The 22,560-nt window shown below is 38.8% G+C and overlaps 1 protein-coding gene and 1 long non-coding RNA gene across 2 annotated transcripts; both read left to right on the top strand.

Moving 5' to 3' along the window:
• The first annotated feature begins 584 nt into the window (after window positions 1–584).
• LOC146957351 (protein AGENET DOMAIN (AGD)-CONTAINING P1-like) lies at window positions 585–21,396 on the top strand. Its single transcript, XM_085736054.1, has 3 exons — window positions 585–852; window positions 956–1,432; window positions 21,334–21,396. Exons 1-3 carry the CDS (start codon window positions 766–768, stop codon window positions 21,346–21,348), a joined length of 579 nt encoding a protein of 192 aa, XP_085592180.1. The 5' UTR covers window positions 585–765; the 3' UTR covers window positions 21,349–21,396.
• Window positions 6,649–10,245, top strand: LOC146957352 (uncharacterized). The gene is made up of 3 exons (XR_015023017.1): window positions 6,649–7,124; window positions 7,265–7,385; window positions 8,751–10,245. It is a non-coding gene; the product is annotated as an uncharacterized LOC146957352 (long non-coding RNA).
• Window positions 21,397–22,560: the final 1,164 nt, after the last annotated feature.

Genomic DNA, 22,560 nt, shown 5'->3' with positions numbered 1-22,560 from the left:
GACAAATATTATTTTTTTTTGACCGAAAACGACAAATATTATTAGAAGTTAACCTGCGCACGACACATATTATTAGAAGTTAACCTGCGCACGACACACCAGACTATACAAAATGGAAAATCTTACAAAGATGTCATACATAGACGGAACATCAACGGAAAGAAATTCTTCGATTATATCTTGTACGAGTGTTGTCTTACAACTTATAATGTCATCAAACAAGACGAATAAGTTTGTCAATCAAGTGATACTTTATACTTTTGTAAAAAAAAATAAAATTGATAATTTATACTTTTTATAAATAAATTTATTTGAGGTGGCTTAATATGTTACTAGAGTTGTTGATTTAAAATTACATGTAAACGGTAAAAGGCGTGAACTTTTATGTAGGTGATCAGAAATTCGATCTTTTACTTTTGCGTATAAAAAAAAGTCGGTTGAAAGAAAAAAATACACGTTGTATATCTCACATTAGTCATGCATGCTAACCTTTTTTTTTTTTTTTTTTGACTAAGTTAGTCATACTAAAATTCATACAAAAGTCCCAATTTCCAAGAACTTATTTGTAACGGCGGATTTGAAAATGAAATTAGCCGATCATAAACTCATTTTAATAATTCCCGCCAAAGTCCATACACACTTTTCACGTAATAAAAAAACAAAACAGCAAAATAAAAACGCTCTTATATATTGATTCACTGTCGTGTTCTTTTCCATTTCTGCAATCACAATTCCTGAAATCAAAAACCCTAATCCAACCATTCCATGGCTACCAGATCAAAAACCCGTGCTTCCTCCTCTGCCGCCGCCGCCGCCGCAAACACTTCCAAACAACTTCAACAGCAGCAGCAGGTAAGCTTCAATTTCCATTGTTTATAATGAATTGTTATTTATTTGCATGTTAAATGTTGTTATTGTGAATAGTTATATTGTTTGTTACTTATTAATATTATAGGCTGATAATGATGAAATCAAGAAAAAAGTGTTGGTGAAAGCCGATGAAACAGTGACCTTAGAGAAGGATGGTTTTCACTTTGTGGTAGGAGCATTGGTTGAAGTCTGTAGTGATGAAAAAGGTCTCAGAGGGGCTTGGTTTCTTGGCACCATTGTTGAATTAAAGCGACATTTTAGGTTTGTCGTCGAGTACGAGGCACTAGTCGATGATGATTCTAAGCCTTTGAGGGAGGAGTTGGATATCCGGCATATTAGGCCTCGTCCACCAAAGACTGATGATGTTGCTGAGTTCAAATTTTTCGACGAAGTTGATGCTTTTCACAATGATGGTTGGTGGGTTGGTATTGTTACAAAAGTTCTTGGGGACTCCAAGTATGTTGTGTTTTTCAGGAGCTTCAAGGAAGAGATGGAGTTTCATCATTCTCAATTGAGGCTGCACCAGGATTGGATGGATCGCAGATGGGTCATGGCTTCTAAGGTATTATATATGATTGCAATGTTGGATAAACAATATATTTGCAGCTTATAGCACAAGTCCTTATGTATGAGCTTGCGTAAGATAACATTAAATTGTTTTTTAAGCTATATCGAGAACTTGTAAAAATATGTTGACAAAGCTTATGAAATTTGTCAAAAACTGTTTTCATAAATTCTCTCAAAGAGTCTCACAAAACTTACAGCAGTAGATAAACTCAAGTAAGTTAATCCAAACATGACCTTAGTTTTAAAGCTGGCCTTGACTTAATTTGCGTTGTAATATTTTGTCAAAATGATTTGTTGCCCGGCGAGGATTGACTTCAATACTATTCTCATGAATATTGTATTGAATTATCTTCGCCGCATGACATAATCATTTCTAGTTTGTATCAAAGAAAAATCTTATTTAAACAGACTCAATCTTTTCGAGTGTGTTGGATTTCATCCGTGCTGAAATCCAGGGTATAGGGTTGATGTTTTTACATTGATTGCTTCTTAGAAAAATAATTTACATTTAATAACACATTAAGAGATAGTTATTGACTTTAATTAGTTCCCACAAATATAGAAAGGATGAGTGAGAAACTAGAGAGAGAGGCTGTGGGGGGGAGTGGGTCCACTGGGACAAAAGTGAGAGAGGTTTCCAAGGGTAAGGGTCACGCAGGACAAGGCAAGGTGGTAGCAGGGAGGAGGATGAACTTCCATCACCTTGATAACTCAACTACATCGTTCTTCTTCACTAAGTTTCCAGAGAAAGCTTCTAACACAGTCCTTCGGAGGCTGTTTGAGGAGTATGGGTATGTTGAAGAAGTCTTTATTCGTAATAAGGTGGATAGATGGGGGAGGAAGTTTGGTTTCGTCAAGTTCAAGGAGGTGGATGATTTGGACGATCTTGAAGCTCGGTTGGAAGATGTATGGTTATGGAACTTCAGGTTGCAAGTGAATAGGGCTCGTTTTGGGAGAGAGGATAAGAAGGCAGTGGAGGTGATAAGGGTTAGGGAGGTTGACGAAAGCAGGCGTGGAATCAGCGTACCAGGCAAATCATTCAAATCTGCTTTGTCACTGGAACGTGGATCGGCTCCCATGTCAGAGGAGGGTGTTCCTTGCTTGGATATCCTTCCTTCAGAGGAGATGCTGGATATGTTGAAATTGGGTTTTGTAGGTGATTTGCATCAGCATATGGAAGCCTATGCGGTCCAACAAGGCCTATAGATGGAGGGTATTCATGGTGTGAAAGTCACTGCTATGGGGGAGAGAATGATGTTGTTGCTGGAGGAAGGTCCATGAATTATTCATGCTGTCAGCAAGAGTCATAAACAATGGTGGAATGCTGTCTTTAAGAGGGTTAGAAGGTAGAGTCCTCAAATGGTTGCAGATAGTAGAATGGTGTGGCTAACTGTTTATGGGATCCCACTCCATGTGTGGGATGAATTTTTGTTCAAAAAGCTTGCTTCCTTGTTTGTTGTTTTTATTGATTTTGATGATGATACCATTGCTAGAAATCGTTTTGATGTTGCTCGCATTCAGGTCTCAACTGTCAACAAAGGATTGATTGAGGAGTTAGTTAACTTGAAGGTCATGGGGGCTCATTTTTGTTTATGGGTTGTGGAGGAGAGGGGAGGTAGGCGGTGGTCAACAGAAGAGATGGTGGTGGAGGGTGGAGATGCGTCCTCTACTGCTTCACGTGAGGGGGATGTGGTTGGTGGGGAGGTAGACCTGTCTTCTGATGCTGAGGACAGTCCTAGAGGGTTGAAAATTGTACAAGTGGGGACCACTGTTGAAAAGGCTACTAATTTTTATCAATGGAAGGAAAGGATATGCAGGAAGATACTTTAGAGGAATGTCAGGATCTAGGATCTTTTAAAGGGGAGGCTTTTTTGAATCAACTCATATCAAGTGGACAAGTGGAAGCTAGGGGTTTGGGACTTGATGTGAGGAGAGAGGAAGTGGAGAGATGCATTAGAAATGAAGGGGACCTTGGGGACCACGTGGGGGATAACTTGGAGCGCGTGCAGAGTGTGGATCTGCAAGCTCCCCACGCGCGTGACATGTTGCTGGATGGGGAGAACGTTACACATGGGGCAGATGTTAGCAATGATGCTGGGCAGGTGGGACCGGTCTTGGTGCTGGATCCTGTTGGGCCTAGTACTTTTCAAGGCATGTTAGCTGGGGTGGAAAAGGCGTGCTACAAGAGTAAACAGGGGGTGCAGATACCATCTGAAGAGCAATCTTCCTCAAATTTTTCCAGAAATAACGTGGGTTTCTCTGGCCAGCCTGCAAAGATGGTTTCCTCAAAGGGTGTGGAAGGTCACTCACAGGATCTGGAGGTTGTTCATTTGGAGGCAAAAAAACCTATCAATCAACACATTAGATTCTTTTCGGAAGAATCGGATGGCTCGGATTATAGTGATTCTATAGAAGATTTTGAGGAGGATGAACAATGCATTTTGAAACCGAGGCAGAGGAATAGAATGAAGAAGAAATCTTTGTCTCTAGAGAAAAAACACTTGGGTCCGGCGTTAGAAGGTTGTTTTGACGGTAGCTCCAAATTGTGTAAAAGTGCAAAGAAAAAGTATCAAATTGATGCAACACATAGAAGAACGGCATCCCAACCGGGATGTAGAGAGGAGATTTGGAGTGATGAGGAGGATTTTGTTAGTGGCTATGGAAGGGGAGGTGGGAAGGCTTGTTCCATGGAGGTGAGAACTCCCCAAGGGTCGGGCATTGGGCTTTTATTCAAAAATAATGCGGACTTTGTGGAGGACTCTCATAGGGGTTCCGGAGGAGGAAGGGGGAAGAAGTTGAAATTGCTTGCGGCTAAAAAAGAGTTAGGTATCCAAAAGAAGGCGGGAGTTTCCCATGCGGCAAAGGAGGGTGGAATCATTGATAAACTTGTCGAACTTGAAAATTCGGCGGTGAAAATTAAGGCTACTAAGGAGGAGGTTAGGATGCGCCAATGATAGTGGCTTCCTTTAATGTGCGGGGTTTAGGTGGGAGAATCAAGAAGAGTAAGGTTCGTGAGCTCGTGAGACAAAATAACATTGATTTTTTGGCGTTACAAGAGACAAAGCTTGAAGAGGTAACTCCTTCTTTATGTTATTTTATTTGGGGTAGTGAAGATTGTGAGGGGCGTTTAGAGCTTCGGAAGGGAATAGTGGTGGTATATTATCTATTTGGAGAAAATCGTATGCACATTTGGTGTCTTCCTTTCAAGAGGAGGGTTTTGTGGGGGTGTGTTTGGAGTGGGGTGGAGAAGGTTAAATGTGTTGTTATCAATGTTTATTCTAAATGTGATTTGCCGGCCAAGAGACGTTTATGAGGTAATCTTCAAGGTGAGCGGAGTAGTAGAGGTGGGGGGCGTGGTGTGTGCTTGGAGATTTTAATGTTGTGAGAAGAAGAGATGAAAGGAGAGGAGTGAATGATGAAGCTTCTTCAACTCAAATTTTGGAGATGTTCTTGTTTAATGCCTTTATAGGGGAGATGGAGTTAGAGGATTTAAATGTATTGGGTCGTCGCTTTACTTGGTTTCATCCTAATGGGAGGTTGATGAGCCGTATTGATAGGATGCTTATCTCGGAAGAATGGACTCAAAGGTGGGGGGATAATGCTCTTTGGGTTTTGCCTATGGATGTCTCGGATCATTGCCCCTTGGTGCTAAAAAATGATGGTTGGAGTTGAGGACCTACACCGTTTCGCTTTAACAATTTTTGGCTTCAAAATCATGACTTTAAGGGGGTTGTCGAGGAGGCATGGAGAAGTCAAAACATTACCGGGTGGATGAGTTTTGTTTTAAAAGAAAAATTAAAGGGCCTTAAAGTGAAAATCAAGGAGTGGAGTAAGGAGGAGTATGGTATGGAGGAGAGGTTGGAGATGTTGGTTAGTGAGATTAAAGAATTGGATGAAAAAGGGGAGGAGGGGATGTTGACCGAGATAGAAGTGGGGGTTAGGAAGGACAAGTTTGAAGAATTATAGAGACTCCTTAAGGCGAAGGATGCTTTGATTGCTCAAAGATCTAGATCGAAGTGGTTAAAGGAGGGCGATGCAAATTCCAAATTCTTTCATAAATGCATCAAATTGAGAAAGAGTAGGAACGCTATCAAGGCGCTTAAGGATAATGATGGTTGGGTGATGTCCCCTTATCATGTGCGTAGGAAGGTGGTGGATTATTTTACTAATCATTTTGTGGATACTAGTTGGAATCGTCCGAAGTTGGATGGGGTGAATTTTGAGAGACTAACCGTTGAAGATAATGATTTTTTGGTGGCTCCTTTCTCGTTAATGGAGATAGAGGCGGTGGTGAAAGAGAGTGATGGTGGGAAAAGTCCGGGTCCTGATGGTTTTAATTTTGCTTTTGTCAAATCTTTTTGGTATTTGCTCAAGGATGAGGTGAGAATCATGTTTGATCAATTCCATGTGAATGAGGTGTTGCCTAAAAGTATGTTGGCTTTCTTTGTTACTTTGATTCCTAAAGTCTCTTCCCCGTTGGAATTAAAGGATTATAGACCTATTTCCTTGCTAGGATGTCTATATAAATTATTAGCGAAAGTTTTAGCTAGGAGGTTGGCAAGTGTTATGAACTCTATTATTTCATCATCACAATCGGCCTTCCTTAAAGGTAGACACTTGGTGGACGGGGTGTTAGTTGTGAATGAATTGGTGGATTATGCAAAGAAAGCGAAGAAAGAGTGTCTCATTTTCAAGGTGGACTTTGAAAAGGCTTACGACTCGGTAGATTGGGGCTTTTTGGAGTATATGATGGGTAGAGTGGGCATGTGTGGTAAATGGTGGCGTGGATGAAAGCTTGTGTGTTTGGGGGAAGTATGTCTATTCTTGTAAATGGGAGCCCAACGGAGGAGATAAGTATCCATCGAGGTCTTAAGCAAGGCGACCCGCTTGCTCCTTTCTTGTTCCTTTTAGTGGCGGAAGGTTTTAGTGGGCTAATGAAAAATGCGGTGGATCGTAATTTGTTTGAGGGTTTCGCTTTTGGAAGGAATGATTTGGTGGTCTCCCATCTACAATATGCCGATGATACGCTTTGTATTGGGAAGGCTACGGTGGAGAACCTTTGGGCGATGAAAGCACTTCTTAGAGGGTTTGAATTGGTGTCGGGGTTGAAGATTAATTTTTTTCAAGAGTTCCTTGATAGGGGTTAATGTTGAAAATGAGTTTATGGAGATGGCGTGTAATTTTTTAAATCCTTTATATCTAATCCTAGCAAACATGCTAACCCTAAGTTCCAAACCCTAATCCTAATATTTTGGCTCCAAATCATTTCAGCCGTTAGATGAATCTATTTTGCTTAATGTTTGAATTTCAAATTTGACAGCCATCTATTAACATCTTCCACACACGACTCAGCACCCAATTGCATCGTAAATGACAAAAATGAATTTCATATGTTTTCAATAACCATCACTCTCCCTAACCCCCCTCTCTCCCTTTTCTCTCATACCTCATTCTCCCAGTGCCACCATCGATCACCACCATCACACTAGCAGTTTTTCTCCTCTCTCAATCGCTCTTCTCTCAATGACAAATAATCGCTCTTCTGTCTCATTCGCTGCTCTTTTCCTCTCTCAATCGCTGATTTCGCTACTTTTCTTCGTTCTCATCGTCTCTAATTCTGCCCCTCTCACTGGAAACCACCGTTGTCAACCTCGCTGTCGTCTCTCCCTTATTTACCTCTATGAAATGTAAGGTTCAACTTATGCTAGATTTGAAATCACTGTTATGCTTTTTCTTTGATGATTTTTTTCTCTCACGATTGTTTCTTTTTTATTCCAATAATATAGTTTTAATCTCATATTTTTTTTCCTCATGAATGTAATATAAGTCATGAAGCTGGAGAACCCAATTGAAATAGAATCGAAGAACGAAGTTCTTCCGCCGATATTCGTGCCGAAAGTCTGTTCTTCAATCCTAGGGATTTTCTGCAAATCGTGCTTTGACCCCAGGTATTTTCTATAGAGTTTAGATGAATTCATATCTGTGTTGATTTTAACCACACCTGATTCCCGTAGATCTATTAGTGTTTCTGTTAGTTCTGCATGTTGGTTGATTGAAAACCAAATCACAGTGTTTCTGTCTATGTTTTGAAAAAGTTTCATGTATTCATACTTCATATGTGATAATGATAGATATCAGTTTAACTATCAATTTAGCTATTGTGATTCCTGATTGTTTCTTTTGACTGATTCGTTCAGTTTATTTGGAAATTGGAACTAATTAAATTTTTCAGTGGCACTAAAATAATAGTGTAAAAAAAATGTGTCCAATAAAATTAAAGATTATGTTTATTCATGGTTGAAGATGGATTCATCCCTAAAGCAATCAGAAGTGACTTCCCTATAACAATTGGATTTCAACTTAGCCATGCTTTAGTTTCATCTTGCATCTCTGTAGCTATTGATTTTTTTATTCATTTCCCCAAATTCTTTTATTGGTTATATATAGTATTATTAAAACGTCGCCGTCGACAACTTCAATTTGATTATACAGTTCCTGACTTTTTGTTTTCTTTCACTCTAGCAAGCTTCATGCTTTTGTTTTGTGGTCCTGGTGGTTGTGTGCTTTATGATTCTTAACTTTACCTGTGATTCCACGTTACTTCTATTTATGCTGAATAATGACCAAATGCAATTAAAATTTGATAATCTGTGAAATTATTGTAATTACTTGATAAGTATGCATAATGTTATGGCTGAAAGTTAGTGACATGTGTGTTCTGACTTATGTCTTTTCTTTTAGAATTTATTGTAAATTATCATTCTGAATGAAATAGAAAAAATGATTCGAGAATAGCGTAATGTTATAATTTGTTTTCATCATTATTAGAACTGAAATTCTTGGCCTGCAGCTCATGTTCAGCAGGAATTGTCTGTAACACATGTTGTATTCCAATTTATTATGATATGATATATTTTGTTGTTTCTGGGAGAATAACTTCCCAAACTCTCTTCTAAGTTTGATTGAAAAGAAGCATAAAGAGAATGAGTGCAGACATTGGCATTAGTCATGAAATTAAATTGTAGGTTCTTAGTTGAAATTAGTTGCATCTTCCATCTGTTGAACCTAGGGAACTTCTTTCTCTAAAATGGAAATGAAGGAAATGACTGGCTTGAACATTCTCTACTAAGCACTGCTAAGCACATCTTTCATATTTTATTTTATCAACAATTTATGCTTTCAGTTTAGAATGCGACTGCGACAATACATTAACTATGTGATCAAGAAAATTAATTAAGCCAAGTCTAAGTATTCATACTATCAACAATGAAAATAACTTATTTTTTCTCCTAACTATGTGGTGAAACTTGCAGGTACTGGTTGAGGATGAGAACAATGTCAAGGTAAAAATGCCTCTGAAAACTTATTGGCAAAGAAAGAGATCTATCTATTAAGGACTATTTGGACCAAGTTCTCAACCAGTACCTAATAGAAAGTGATATTGATACTAAATGTTTAGTTTTTTCTTGACTCAAATTTTTCATTTGGTCATTTGAATGACCATGAGCGACCTCCATGTCCTATGTTATATAGGGACATGATTTATTGTAGCTCCTATGAAAGGATATTAGTAATAATAAATAAACTATTGTAGTATGCTTATAGTCAGATAAAATTGATCATTTGATGGTAAGACAATAGTCTCATAGCTATCTATGTCTAGGGGAAGGCCAGTATTCATTTCTACATTTATAAATAGTTTAAATTAGTCTCTTCTTCCTTCTTAAATTATACTTGATGTGCTTTTAGTCTGATGTGTTTTTGGTTAAAGTATAATTGAAGTATGATTCAACGGTTCGGTTATGATTTAGAGTATACTTGAAGTATAGTCTCTCATTGCTGCCATATGTTGGTTTTAATTTTCTGCTACTGTTCTTTTTTACATTTTGGTTTTAATTTTTAGGTCTACGAGTTAGTAGCATGGCACTTTCGCTTTGGTTTTTTGAGGTATGCTACAACAATTATTTTTGTTACAGCTTTGGGTTTGTTTTAAGCTACTGCTTGGATTTGGCCGTTCTTTATTTCAGGTGTTTTTGTTCTTGGTTTTTGCTGCAGTGGCCACTGCTATTGGCAATTGTTTAGAAGGAAAGAACAAAAAACTATTTTAATGTCAATTTATGGCTTCAAGCATTCCTTTGCTTTATATAGTTTTATTCGCCTTATGTTATCTGAATGTGCTGTTGGATTGCGGAGGAATATTGTCTAACATAAGCATTATTTTACAGTAAATTTTGTCATCAATGAGGTATTTTTGTTCTATTTCAACTCGATTTCAAAAAATAAAAAGCATGATTTTACTATATCAGTGTATATCAGAAACTATATTGGTCTTTACTATTTAAGCATGTACAAGTGATTTCTTAGCCATACATGAAGAAAATAAAAGATTATTTGCCGCTTACTTTTGATATTGTGGATTGACATATGTGAATTGATTAATGTAACTGAAATCTTTTGATGATTTGCAGCTAGATTTTGAGTCAAATGAAGTTAAAAGCATGACAGGCACAAAACATCCCACAACATACTATTACCAAGCAAGTGGGTACTAGAGAATTCGTTGGAATGGTTTCTTATGCCCTCTTGGTTCTTATTTCCTTTTTTTAGTGCTCTTGCATAACTACTGCATTTCCTTTTGTCTCTTTATGATGTTCATATTAATGTTATGTAATCTCAAAACTACAAGCCGTCCTTACAAAAGTCAGTTTTGAACCTTAGTGGATTAGTTGTTGCAAGTAGTATATCATGGAAGCAAATCAATGCATAGTATTAGTAAATGTACATTGAAGGACTATTTGCTGATGTCAAGAGTATGCTTATTGTGAGTATAAGTTTGGAACTATTTGTTGTTTGTAATTTTTATAATGGAAGTCTACTGAGTTTTGGACACTTAAATGTCAATTTAATTTTATACAGTTTTTTGGTGAGCTGGATATTGCTAATATATTTAGTTTTGATGGTTTGAAATTTTTTAGCCTCTTAAATGTAATTGCTTTACGGTTGTAGGATAGCTAACAAAGTTATTCTGACATTTTATTTTATTTTTTTGCATCAAATGGGACAAAAATTAATGTCCTCCAAGTTGAAGCCACCTGTGCTCCACAAGTATATGTTAATATGAAGCATATGAATTTGTTTGAATTGCATAAATTAGCTGATCATAGCATTTTAGAAAGATATAGTGCTAGCATATTCCAGTCATGCCTGAAGCATATTTGTGAATGCTATGTGTTATTCCCTCTTATCTTTCGTTTACTAACATGTATCTCTTTAGTCTACACACTTTCATTTCCTTCAATTCGTCTCCTCGATTGTTCCAGCACTCCATGTTCTTCTTCATTTATCTTCCTCATTGGCCATAGTAGGTTCACCTGGTTTTGTGTTGCTATCTATGTAATGTAAATTATATAGAGTGAATCTACAATTCTCATCTTTGTTGATTTAATCATTGTCTGTTTGTAAGGCTTGGGACTTGGTTTTGCTAACAAAGGCCATAGCAGGTTTGGCTGGTTATGTTGTTATCTTTGGATTAATGTACATCATATAATATATGTATTGGTGCCATAAGAACATTTTTGACGTTAATTTTGGTTATATAAAACTCATCTTGATGTTCCAATGTCTTGGAACTAATGGAAAGGTGGACACTGCAGTACGTTATGATGTCCATTAATGGTTGCGGTTCTATGTTATTTTTACATCCATAAGAACATATGTAATAATAACCACATTAATTATTTATTCACATTACGTTTATAATGTATTGCGTGTGTCATAGACATTCCGTCGACAATTCAGAATGAATAGCAAGTAATGTTTTAAGCTATTTAGGGCCCGTGCGGCAGCACGGGTAGACGATCTAGTTGTAGTAGGGGGAGTGTGCCTTTCAAGTACTTGGGGCTTCCGGTGGGTGCGAATTCAAGGAGCTTGTCAACGTGGGACCCTTTGGTGGAGAAACTTAGCGAAAGTTGAATACGTGGGGTCATAAATATATTAGTTTTGGAGGTAGAATTGTTCTTCTTAATGCGGTTCTTAATGCTATTCCCATTTTTTTCTTGTCTTTCTTGAAGATGCTGATGCAAGTTTGGCGGAGGTTAGTGCGAATTCAAAGAGAATTTCTTTGGGGAGGAGTGGGAGGGGGGAAGAAGATTAGTTGGGTTAAATGGGATTTGGTGTGTCAACCTAAAAGAAATGGGGGTGTGGGGGTGAAAGATATTCGGGTGATGAATATTAGTCTTTTGGCTAAATGGAGATGGCGGTTGTTAGATGGGGAGATGGCGTTGTGGAAAGATGTGTTGAGAGTGAAGTATGGTCATGGTGTGGGAAGCTTGTTGGAGAATGCAACTAGTGGGTGGCCTAGATATACATCTATGTGGTGGAAGGACCTTATTAAGTTGGGTGACTTTGGTGGCTTGAATTGGTTGAATTTGGAAGTAGCTAGAAAGGTTGGTAATGGGTTGAACTCAAGCTTTTGGAATGATACTTGGAAAGGGGATGTTTGTTTCCGGAATAAATATCCAAGACTTTATTTGATTTCAAACCAAAAGGAGGCTAAGGTGGGGGGAAGTGGGGATGGTGGTAGAGCAAGGTACGGAATGGAGGTTTTTGTGGAGAAGGCACTTATTTATGTGGGAGGAGGAGGTGCTTATTAGTCTTAAGGAGGATTTGGAGGGATCAATTTTGTCTTCACAAGATGATATGTGGAGGTGGAAACTAGAAGAGTCCGGGGTTTTTTCGGTTAGATCGTCATATATGAAATTGGAGGCCTTACTTTCTACCGAAGGGATGTGGACGGAGGAGGAGAAAGATGTGTTCGATAACATGTGGAAGAGTCCGGCGCCATCAAAAGTGGTGGCTTTTGCTTGGAGGGTTCTTTTAAACCGAGTTCCAACTAAAGCTAATTTAGCGTTGAGGGGTGTTCTTGGTCCGGAAGATTCTACGGTTTGTGTGTTGTGTAACATGGTGGAAGAGTCATCCCGTCACCTATTCCTTCATTGTGAGGTGGCTTCTTTGGTGTGGCGCAAATTGATGTTGTGGATTGACCATTCATTCTTAATCCCCCATAACCTCTTTGTTCATTGGGAGTGTTGGAGTGGGGGGGCAAGTAATAAATTCGTTAAAAAGGGCTTATGGATGATTTGGCATGCGACGATTTGGGTTATGTGGAAAGCTCGGAATGACAAGATTTTTAAGGAAGTTAATGTTGCGGTTGATGATATAGTGGAGGAGGTTAAAGTGTTGTCGTGGAGATGGGTGTTATGTAGGTTGCATATTCCGGTTTGTCTCTTTTTTGAATGGTGTTGGAATCCTCAATGGTGCCTCCAAAGGAAGTGTGTGCGGTTGTAATTGATGTTCTTTCCTTGGTTTTTTTGCTGCGACTGTTTCGGTCTTGCAGGTTGGTGGTGCTGGTATTTTGCTCCTTGCACTCAGCTGTCCAGCTGTGTGGCTGCCTATTTGTTGTTTTGCTGCCAGCGCTATGTGGGGGCTATTAGTGGGTTTGGTGGTGGTGTGGTTTGCTTCTGCCGCAGGGGGGCAGTTTTGGCGTCGATTGTCTGGTGGGGTGTTGTGATTTCGGGTGTCTTGGCAGTTTTGGTTTCGGCTGGAGTGGCTTTTAGGCAGCTGGTGTTGACGCAGGGGTATGCTTGTGCATGCGTCAAATGTATATCCTTGCGTCATTACTCTTTGGGTTGATTCCTTTGTTTTGGGTGGTTTTTTAAAGGGGTTTTTGTTCGAGCCTGGTGATTGAATGGCAACCGATTTCCCCTTTTTGTAATGGTTTTTTTTTCTCCACCCGAGCTTGTTAGTGCTCCTCGCACGGGCTCGTCAGTTAATAATATTTTGCCGTTTCAAAAAAAAAAATTGACTTTAATTCATGTTAGTTATTGAGATAGTTTTGTCACTTGCTTTTATGGTCTAGATTTTTAGAATCTGGACTATCAAAGTTTTTTTTTTCAGTATTTAACCAAACTTGCTCTGCATCTTTTATTGTTGGCTTTAAATTGCGCATTCTTTGAGTAAACAACTACAACCAGGCAAATCAACAATATGAATTAATCCACACCATAAAATCATGTCATATATACAATGTGTTAGATTGAAAGATATATTATTATTTACCACTAAATGGCTCTTAATGTTTTGATTTATAGTTTTTTGTTTGTCTCTAAAACTATAGTATTATATTACTCCCCATCTAGTCTACTCTCGTTATCTTACGGCATTTCCTTTCTCTGTCCATGTTGAGTTCACTTCTTGGGTATTGTTGTAATTTGAACTGTATTAGTACTAGATTTTATATATATATATTGTTTGTAACACTTTAAACCCTAATTCATCAAAGAACTATACAGAACTATAGTCACTCTATAGTCGAAGAAATAGACATTGGCTGAACTACAAGAACAAAGATTATATCTCATTGTCTTACAATTTTTCGTTTCTTCTATTAGTGGTTGTTGTTCTAAGAGTACAAATCCACGCCACCTAAGATGATATTCTACCATCTTCTCTATTATGAGAGTTATTATTCCAAATAACTATTTACTAGTTATATTTCTAAGTCTACCTATTTTTTGCGTAAGCACTCGTTCAATCCTATTTGTTAACTATATACTACTCAATATTTAACGTATGTTTAGTATCACGGTGAGTATATCAGAATCACCGCGATTCATCGTGATTTTGCAAAAGCTAAAAAATGTAGCTTTTGGAAAATCACAGTGGGTCGCCGTAATTTTTGCATACTCACCGTGATACCACACATAGGTTAAATTTTTTGGTTTTATACAAACATTGTGGGGTCTTGCGACGTTGTGACTGTGTAACACAATTTTCCTTTTAGTTTAAGAAGAATTTTTTTTTTTTGACCGAAACAAAGTTAACTATTATCATTAATCATCCAATGTTCAATACAAGAAGGATAAGAATCAAAAATACGGTGACTAGCCCAAGAACAGGCCGCCCTAGCTAAACTATGAGCAACCATGTTCGCTTGTCTCCTAACAAACTTCACCTCGAAGTTGGAATGTAAAGATAACTGATAAATAATACTAGAAACAATAGCATAGAATTCTGAATCACCCTTGCACGAAGACGATAGAGCTTGCACTAGAGTAGATGAGTCGGACTCGAAGACAACCCGGTCCCATATGTTCGCATCAGCAAAGTGAAGAGCCTCGAGTAAGGCTACTGCCTCCCCCTCCAAAACTGTCATATTTGCCCGCTGCCATTTTGTTTGAGCCCGAATAAATTGCCCGCGGGAGTCTCTAACACAACACGCAAAAGATGTAATATGGTTACGGTCATGGAACGCGGCATCCACATTGCACTTCAACCATGTCTCGCGTGGTTTCTCCCAAACTGAGATGTTACCTTGCACTCTATTCTGTCTGTGTTGCACAACCGGTTGTGGGGGATGTTTATGAACCTCCTGCCATTGCTGCCATGCATCTAGTGTCGTCCTCCCAATGCTTGTTGAAGTATGATGAGCGGCATTCCAAATGACATCATTACGTGCAGCCCAAATTTGCCAAAGAAGTGAAGCCACCCGACCAGCAATGTCTCGGCTTTCGGAACGACATATATCAAAAACAAAATCGGTCAAACTGCTCACAGTTCCAACTCGCGGTTGCAGCACAGTCGAAAGGCCTGCCCAATACCAACTTTCACGCGCCATCGTACAACCCACAAAAGCATGCCAATCATCCTCAACATCCGTATCACACCAGGGACATATCACCTCACATTGTACATGTCGTGATTGTAGTCGGAGACGCGTCGGAACACACCCTCTGCATATCCTCCATAACAAATTACGTGCTTTGTGAGGGGAATTCACATTCCAAATTCTATTCCACTCTCCTTCAACATGGAACCGATCAGTATGTAACAACTCCATCATAGCAAGTTTATAACCAGTCTTAACAGTATACCTCCCGTTACGTTCCATCATCCACGCTATTTTATCATTCTGAACTTCTGCAAAAAGTGGTGTGTCAAGAATAGCTTGCACCATATCATCTGGAAACAGAGATTCAAGTTTATCAATATCCCAAACTCGTTCCTCATCAACTATCAAATCAGACACACGCAAACTATGCACATCCTGACTTTGTGGGGATTGAATCCAGCTACCATGACCACCTCGAACACATGGATCATTCATCACGCTGACCTGCTGCCCATTTCCAATTGTCCACCTACATCCATATAAAAGTAAGTGACGCGAATTCCAAATACTCCGCCAAGAAAAGCTCGGGTTGTGTACAAGTTTAGCACCCAAAAACGAGGAATGCGGGAAGTACCTCGATTTAAAGATTCTAGCAACCAGAGATTCAGGTTTAGACAGAAGGTTCCATCCTTGCTTAGCTACCATAGCGAGATTAAAAGCTTTGAAATTCTGAAACCCCATTCCACCAAATTTTTTTGGGCATGCCACACGTTCCCATGCCATCCATTTAATTCCTCGGTTGTTACTCCTTCCTCCCCACCAAAACGCATTGATCATCTTTTCAATATCATCTATAATTGAATTCGGCAAAAGATAAATACTCATTATGTATGAAGGAATAGATTGTAACACAGATTTGATCATAACTTCCTTTCCAGCCTTCGATAATGCGCGTCCCCTCCATGCATTTATTCGTTTCCAAATACGATCCTTGATAAAAGAAAAAACAGACCTCTTATCTCTACCAATCATCGAAGGTAATCCCAAATACTTTCCGGTACCCATCACATGTCGGACACCAATAATGTTTGACAAATCCTTCTGCGCAGCCTCACTCATATTACGACTGAAAAACACCTCAGACTTTGATAAGTTAATTTCTTGTCCAGATGCTACCTCATAAGTTTTAAGAATAGTGAGTAAACGTTGTGCTTCCACCACATTGGCCCTGCAAAACAAAAAACAATCGTCTGCAAACAACAGATGGGACACCACTGGTGCGCCGCAACCTACTTGTACCCCATGGATATCACCTCTATTAATAGCCTTATGTATTAGAGTCGAGAGGCCCTCAGCCACCAATATGAATAAATATGGTGATAACGGGTCACCTTGGCGCAACCCTCGACCGGGTACAATAGGCCCCACCCTGTCAAAGTTCATAAGCACCGAATAAGTAACAAACTAACACACATCATCATCCATTGGATCCATTTCTCATTGAAACCCATTCGCGTAAGCACACCACAAAGAAACCCCCAATCCACTCTATCATAAGCCTTGCTAATATCAATCTTGAGAGCCAATTCCCCTCTCCATCCCTTTGTCTTCCTCTTCATTGAGTGGATTATCTCGGTAGCAATTAACGCGTTGTCCAATATAGAGCGGCCCTCAACAAACGCTGACTGCTCCTCTGACACACATTTATCCAAACATCGTTTCAGTCGATTAGCGAGCAACTTCGACACCATCTTATACAACACATTACAAAGAGATATAGGCCTAAGATCTTTCATATTATCCGGGTCTTCGCACTTCGGAATCAAACATATATTTGTTTCTGAAAGATTTGAAGGGAAGTAACCGCGATCCAACCAAGAAACCACTGCCTGAAAAATATCATCACCACACACATGCCAAAATCTCTGATAAAATGCCGGATTAAAACCATCTGGACCTGGGGACTTGTCCGATTGCATCTGAAAAAGAGCTTGACGCAATTCTTCTTTTGTAATAGGTGCTGTAAGCATTATATTGTCATCCATCGACACACACTGACTCATCAAATCCAGCACCGGTTCATGCACACCTGCATTCGCAGCAAATAGTTGCTCAAAATAACCTTGTGCCACAATACACATATCCTCTTGAGACGTAGCAATCCTCCCATCATCCGTTCGATGCTTACTAACCTTCTTTACTTTGCTGCGGGCTACCACAGATGTATGAAAGAACTTAGTATTCATGTCCCCTTCCTTCAACCAGTGCATTTTCGCTCTTTGCTTCCAAAAGGCCTCCTCCTGTACAAGTAGTCGAGCATGCCTCGCCCGAGTTTCAACATATTGAGTACGCATCATACCATTCGGCTGGGTACGAAGCTCCTCTAATATACGAATACAATGGTTAATTTCTTCCTTGAACCGAACTCTCTTCCTCCTACCCCAGCTTTGCAACTTCGTAGAACAATTCATAACTCTATCACCGAGCTCCAACCCCCTAGTACCACTCCAGCCATCCACCACCACCTCCTCAATATCGTCCTCTAGAAGCCAACTGTTTTCAAATTTAAAAGAATAATTATACCTCTGATGAACCGTAGGTATAGTATCAAGCAGTATTGGAGTGTGATCTGAGTGAGAAGTAAGCAAGTTTGTAAGTTTGACTTCTGGAAAATGTTGCAGCCATTCAGGGTTTCCCATAGCCATATCCAATCTTTCTTCCAGCACTCGATTGGTACCCGGACTTTTGATCCACGTAAATGGGTGACCATGCAATTTAATATCGGACAAGGCACAATCTTCAATCGCTTCACGGAAACCCGTACACAACCAATTAGGATGAGGATGAATACCAGCTTTGTCTTGTTGAGACAACAAATCATTAAAGTCCCCAATGATACACCACGGAAGAGATGGCATATCCCGCAGCTCCCGAAGTAAATCCCAAGCATCACGACGACGCGCACGTTCAGGAAAGCCATAATAACAAGTTAATCTCCAATCACCAGCTTCTTTATCCTCCACAATCAGATTAATGAAATTTCGAGAGTAATTTAACACACGACAATTAGAACCATCTTTCCAAAACACTTCCAGCCCACCGCTCCTGCCTTCCACATCAACTGCTAAGCATGAATCATATCCCAACATGATGCGAATATTTTCCATGCTTCGTGTATTAGCCAACGTTTCAGATAGGAAAAGAATGTCTGGTTTGTGTCCCCGGGCCAGGTTTCGAAGATTTGGAACTGCACTCGAGCTGCCCAATCCCCGACAGTTCCAACTCAAAATAATCATTGGTCCCGGCAGTCCTGGCTGCCAGGACATGCCGATAAAAAATGCTGAAGTGTCTGATTTGTGGAATCCTCGACAGGTTGTTTGTCCTCTCGCATACGCTTTCTCTGAAACTGATATTCCATGTCTGCATTATATTCATTCTTACTAGTACTACCTTTTTTCCATTATTCATGTGATTTAAGTATAGGAATTGGGATAGTTTGATCGACCAATTGCGATTACGTTTACGATTTGCGATTCCAAATTTTTTGCTTTTTGCGATAGTGCTTCTGCTTCTGCCATTCCAATATATTATGTTATAATATATAGTATCCATGATGGTTTCAACTACTGTGCACCGATAGCAAAAAGGGACATTGGCTGAATACGTGACGTCCAATTACCATAGTGCAATTGCGAATCTTTCAGGCTTTTGCGATTGCTTCTGGTTTTCTAAATTGCTCGTTTAAGGTTTCCGGTTGCTGACGGTTTTCTCTCCGTTGTGAGAGCTTTTGTGTTTCTCTTCTTGTAAGAGTTTGTGGTGTTGGTGTTTTTTCAAGCGTGGGTACGATGACTGAGATAACTTTCGAAGACTTGTCACTAAGTGATGATGAGGGATTGAGTTTCGATATTGAAGATGAAGATAATTCTGAACATGATCCTCGCCTATGTTTGGTGGGACGTTTTCTTGTCAACCGTCCAGTTCGACTCAAGGAGATGAAGATACGGATGTCTGAGGTGTGGCGACCGGTGAAGGGGGTGGCAGTGAAGGAAGCGCAACCAGGGCTATTCTTGTTCCAATTTTTTCACAAACTGGATATGGAGGAGGTACTGAAGGGTGGTCCGTGGACATATGACAATCATTCTTTGGTTCTGGAGAAGCTGCGAATAGGGGTGTCGTTAAAGGATATACAGTTGAACTATATGAATCTATGGGTTAGGGTTTACAATTTGCCAACCGGTATGATGAAGGAGAAAGTCGGAATGGGGTTAGGGAACTATATTGGAGAGTTTTTGGAGTATGACGGAAATAACAATTCTAGCTTCTGGCGTGAGTATATGAGGTTGAAGGTGAGGTTTGATATCAGACAGCCATTGAAGATAGGGAAGAAGATCAAGGCGAATGGGGGTGAATGGTGTGTAGTGAATTTCAAATATGAGAGATTAGGAAGCTTCTGTTTTGTGTGTGGGGTGCTAGGACATAGCGAGAACAAGTGCGAGGTTAGGTTCTCTCAGCCAGACGTTACGATTCCCAAACGGTGGTCAAATGCTATTAGGGCAGATCCATGGAAGCCGGGGGGGATGGCGTCATCACAGTGGTTGCGGGAAGATGGGGGTTCTCAAGATAATGTGGAAAAGGAGGGATGGAGGAGAGCCGAAACAAATGGGCAGTCTGAGTCCAGTAGGCAACAAGCGTCTCCGACTTCTGTGGAGAGGGTGACCACGTCGCAGGTACTAGTGGGTAAGCATACTAGTTCTACGCTTGTGCCATGTGGGGCCACCAATGGCGTGAAGGAGTTAAGGCATGTAAATGCTCCTTTATTGACCTTGACTAAAGATATATGGTCGGGTACATTATGTTCAGTCATTTCCTCAACTATTGATAACCAAAACCAGGTGCATATTGGCGCCTTACTTAATTATGTTGAACACGTGTTTGATGAATTCAATGAAAGTGGCTATGGTTGTTGAAATCTTAATGAATGAATGAAAGACTCATGCGATATGGCTAATTAATTGTGACTAAATCTGGAATCGGTGTTGACACATAATCGCAAAATCGCTTACGACTTTGATCGCAAAATCGCAAATTTTAATCGCTTACGACTTTGATCCAAACACATGTTTAAGAATAATTTTGATATCACATAACAAAGCATTCCTTTATTTCATCCATACTATTTGTATCCTGTGCTAATATCTGCTTTTATCTCCCTTTAACTTTCTATGATAGACTCGAAAGTTAAGATTTGTTGAAGGGGTAATAGTCACTTTGGTCCCTGAATGTGTAGCAAGTAGTCACAATAGTCCTTCAATGTATCAAAATTCCAAAATAGTCCCTGATTGTCCACTTTGTTAGTCAAAATAGCCCCTAAAGCTTAAATAACCCCTTAATACTCACAATAACACTTTTGATATAAGGACTAAAATGACAATAAGTAAGTACGTATAAGGACTAATATGACAATATTAACGAAATATTTTAATATCAATGACTATTTTGACTAACAAAGTGCACAATCAGGGACTATTTTGCTATTTCAATACATTGAGGGACTATTATGACTACTCGTCACTCATTCAAGGACCAAAGTGACTATTTTCCCTTTGTTGAATCACATGTTCTCCAATTCTTACCTATACAATTTACATTATTATTTTTTAATTTGTTTTGTGGTTCGGTAGACCTGGCTTGCATAATAATTTGTTTTACTTCTACCATGGTAGAAACTGGAAATCATGTGTTTCTTAGGCTTGTTACCATATCTCTAACTTTTTATTTATCTCCTCTCTTGATTCTCCAATCAAGTTTATCGTATACATTGATCAAAAGAGTAGTTTGAAGGTATCTTTGTCTATTTTGTCAACGTCATGCACAATATTTGAAAATCAGTCTGTCAATGAAATTGCCATACCACACACAACTACAAGTTTTCTTGCATTTACTCATGTTAGGGACATTGTATTAATGATATTGTTGAGCAATACTTAATGTTGACATGATGACAAGCAATGTTTTGAATAGTGATTTCCTTCACATTTGTGGCTAGAATGCTAAGGCTTATGAGGCCTTAACGACTACTTTGTGGCTGTAAAAGTATAGAGCAAATTGATATATCCTTGCCTTTCAAATTTACTAAACCATGATGTAGTCTTGCCTCTCTTCAACATGCAAAAACATGTTTTAATTTGATGGTCCTAACCTCAAGCTTTTGGTTTAAACTATTTCAGGCGTTGAAGTTTTGAACGCCGAAAGCAGCAAGAGATTGAAGGGAAAAACCATGCGCAAACGTTTGAACTAGTCAACTTTGAACTAATAGTAGTTCTCATGGATCAAAACTTTGAACTTGTTATTTTCATGTATTAAAACTTCAACTCAACTTGATGAGTTAAATAGCATTTTAGGTTCCGGATTAAGTATCTTGGAATGGATTTGGAGGTGGACCTACCTTCTCAGAACTTGCATTTCATATACTTTCAGATTCTGGTTTGTTGTGTTTACTTTTGTGACTTCTTATTATTCCTTTTATTCTTTTAATGAATGTAAGGTTTTAAAAGAATGTGTCCTTGAATTTATTTTTGTAGAATGCTTGCTTTTATTTATTTCGCTAGGAGATATAATTAATTTCATTGGGGATCATGAATATCATTGCATGGTAATGATAAATTATAGCTGGATTATCTTTGAAGATAATAAACTTCAATAATTATCTTTGATCATATATCATGATAAAAGATTATAATTTCATATATTCTTGGCATGCACTCGTATTATACATTGATAGAAAGAGTAATTTGAAAACATCTTTGGCTTTCTTGTCAATGTTATGCATAATATTTGAAAATTACACACAACTACTAGTTCTGTAGCATTTGCTCATGTTAGTGAGAAATTATTAATATTATTGATCGATACTTGAAAATTACACACAACTGCTGGTTATCATCTACTCCTCGAAAAAGTATCTCATTTTTTCGGTAAACCAAGATATTTCAATTATGAAGATCGATTGATCTATCAAGATAAATGAGATTATAATTTGAGGGGTTGACATTTTCTAACATACATTTTTCTATACGCACCAACAAAAAATTGAACCCTAAAGCAAACGGTTAAGAAATACCCTTCAATGAAAAATAGTTGAGAAATCTAAACATCTACCATCTGTCACACATGTTGGTGAAAATATATCATTTTAGAGGAGCCAATTCCGGCGTCACCGTTTGTACATATACCTAAGTAGAAGGAAAAGATTGAGACAGATATTGCATCTCCTACAAACTTTATGCTCATTCACGGCAAGCTCACATATGTTAAATATGCTGACAAACTTCATCTTACTTGCAAGGTTCATAGATCTCACAAGGTATCAATAGATATGCATTTTGTGCGACAAATGGTAGATGAGAAGTAGTATGATCATTAATGGTTGTAACTTTTTTGATTAATATTTGGTA

This window comes from Medicago sativa, chromosome 1 (assembly GCF_051527215.1).
Source record: "Medicago sativa cultivar Bolivia chromosome 1, Bolivia_mono, whole genome shotgun sequence".
In the NCBI taxonomy this organism is placed as follows: domain Eukaryota; kingdom Viridiplantae; phylum Streptophyta; class Magnoliopsida; order Fabales; family Fabaceae; genus Medicago; species Medicago sativa.
This window is presented reverse-complemented; position numbering and strand designations above follow the sequence as displayed.

Excerpts from the sequence above, each read along its gene's own strand:
- LOC146957351 (XM_085736054.1), top strand. The coding sequence starts at position 766 with ATGGCTACCAGATCAAAAACCCGTGCTTCCTCCTCTGCCGCCGCCGCC. Across the intron at positions 853-955 it reads AACTTCAACAGCAGCAGCAG|GCTGATAATGATGAAATCAA; the intron begins GTAAGCTTCAAT and ends TTAATATTATAG.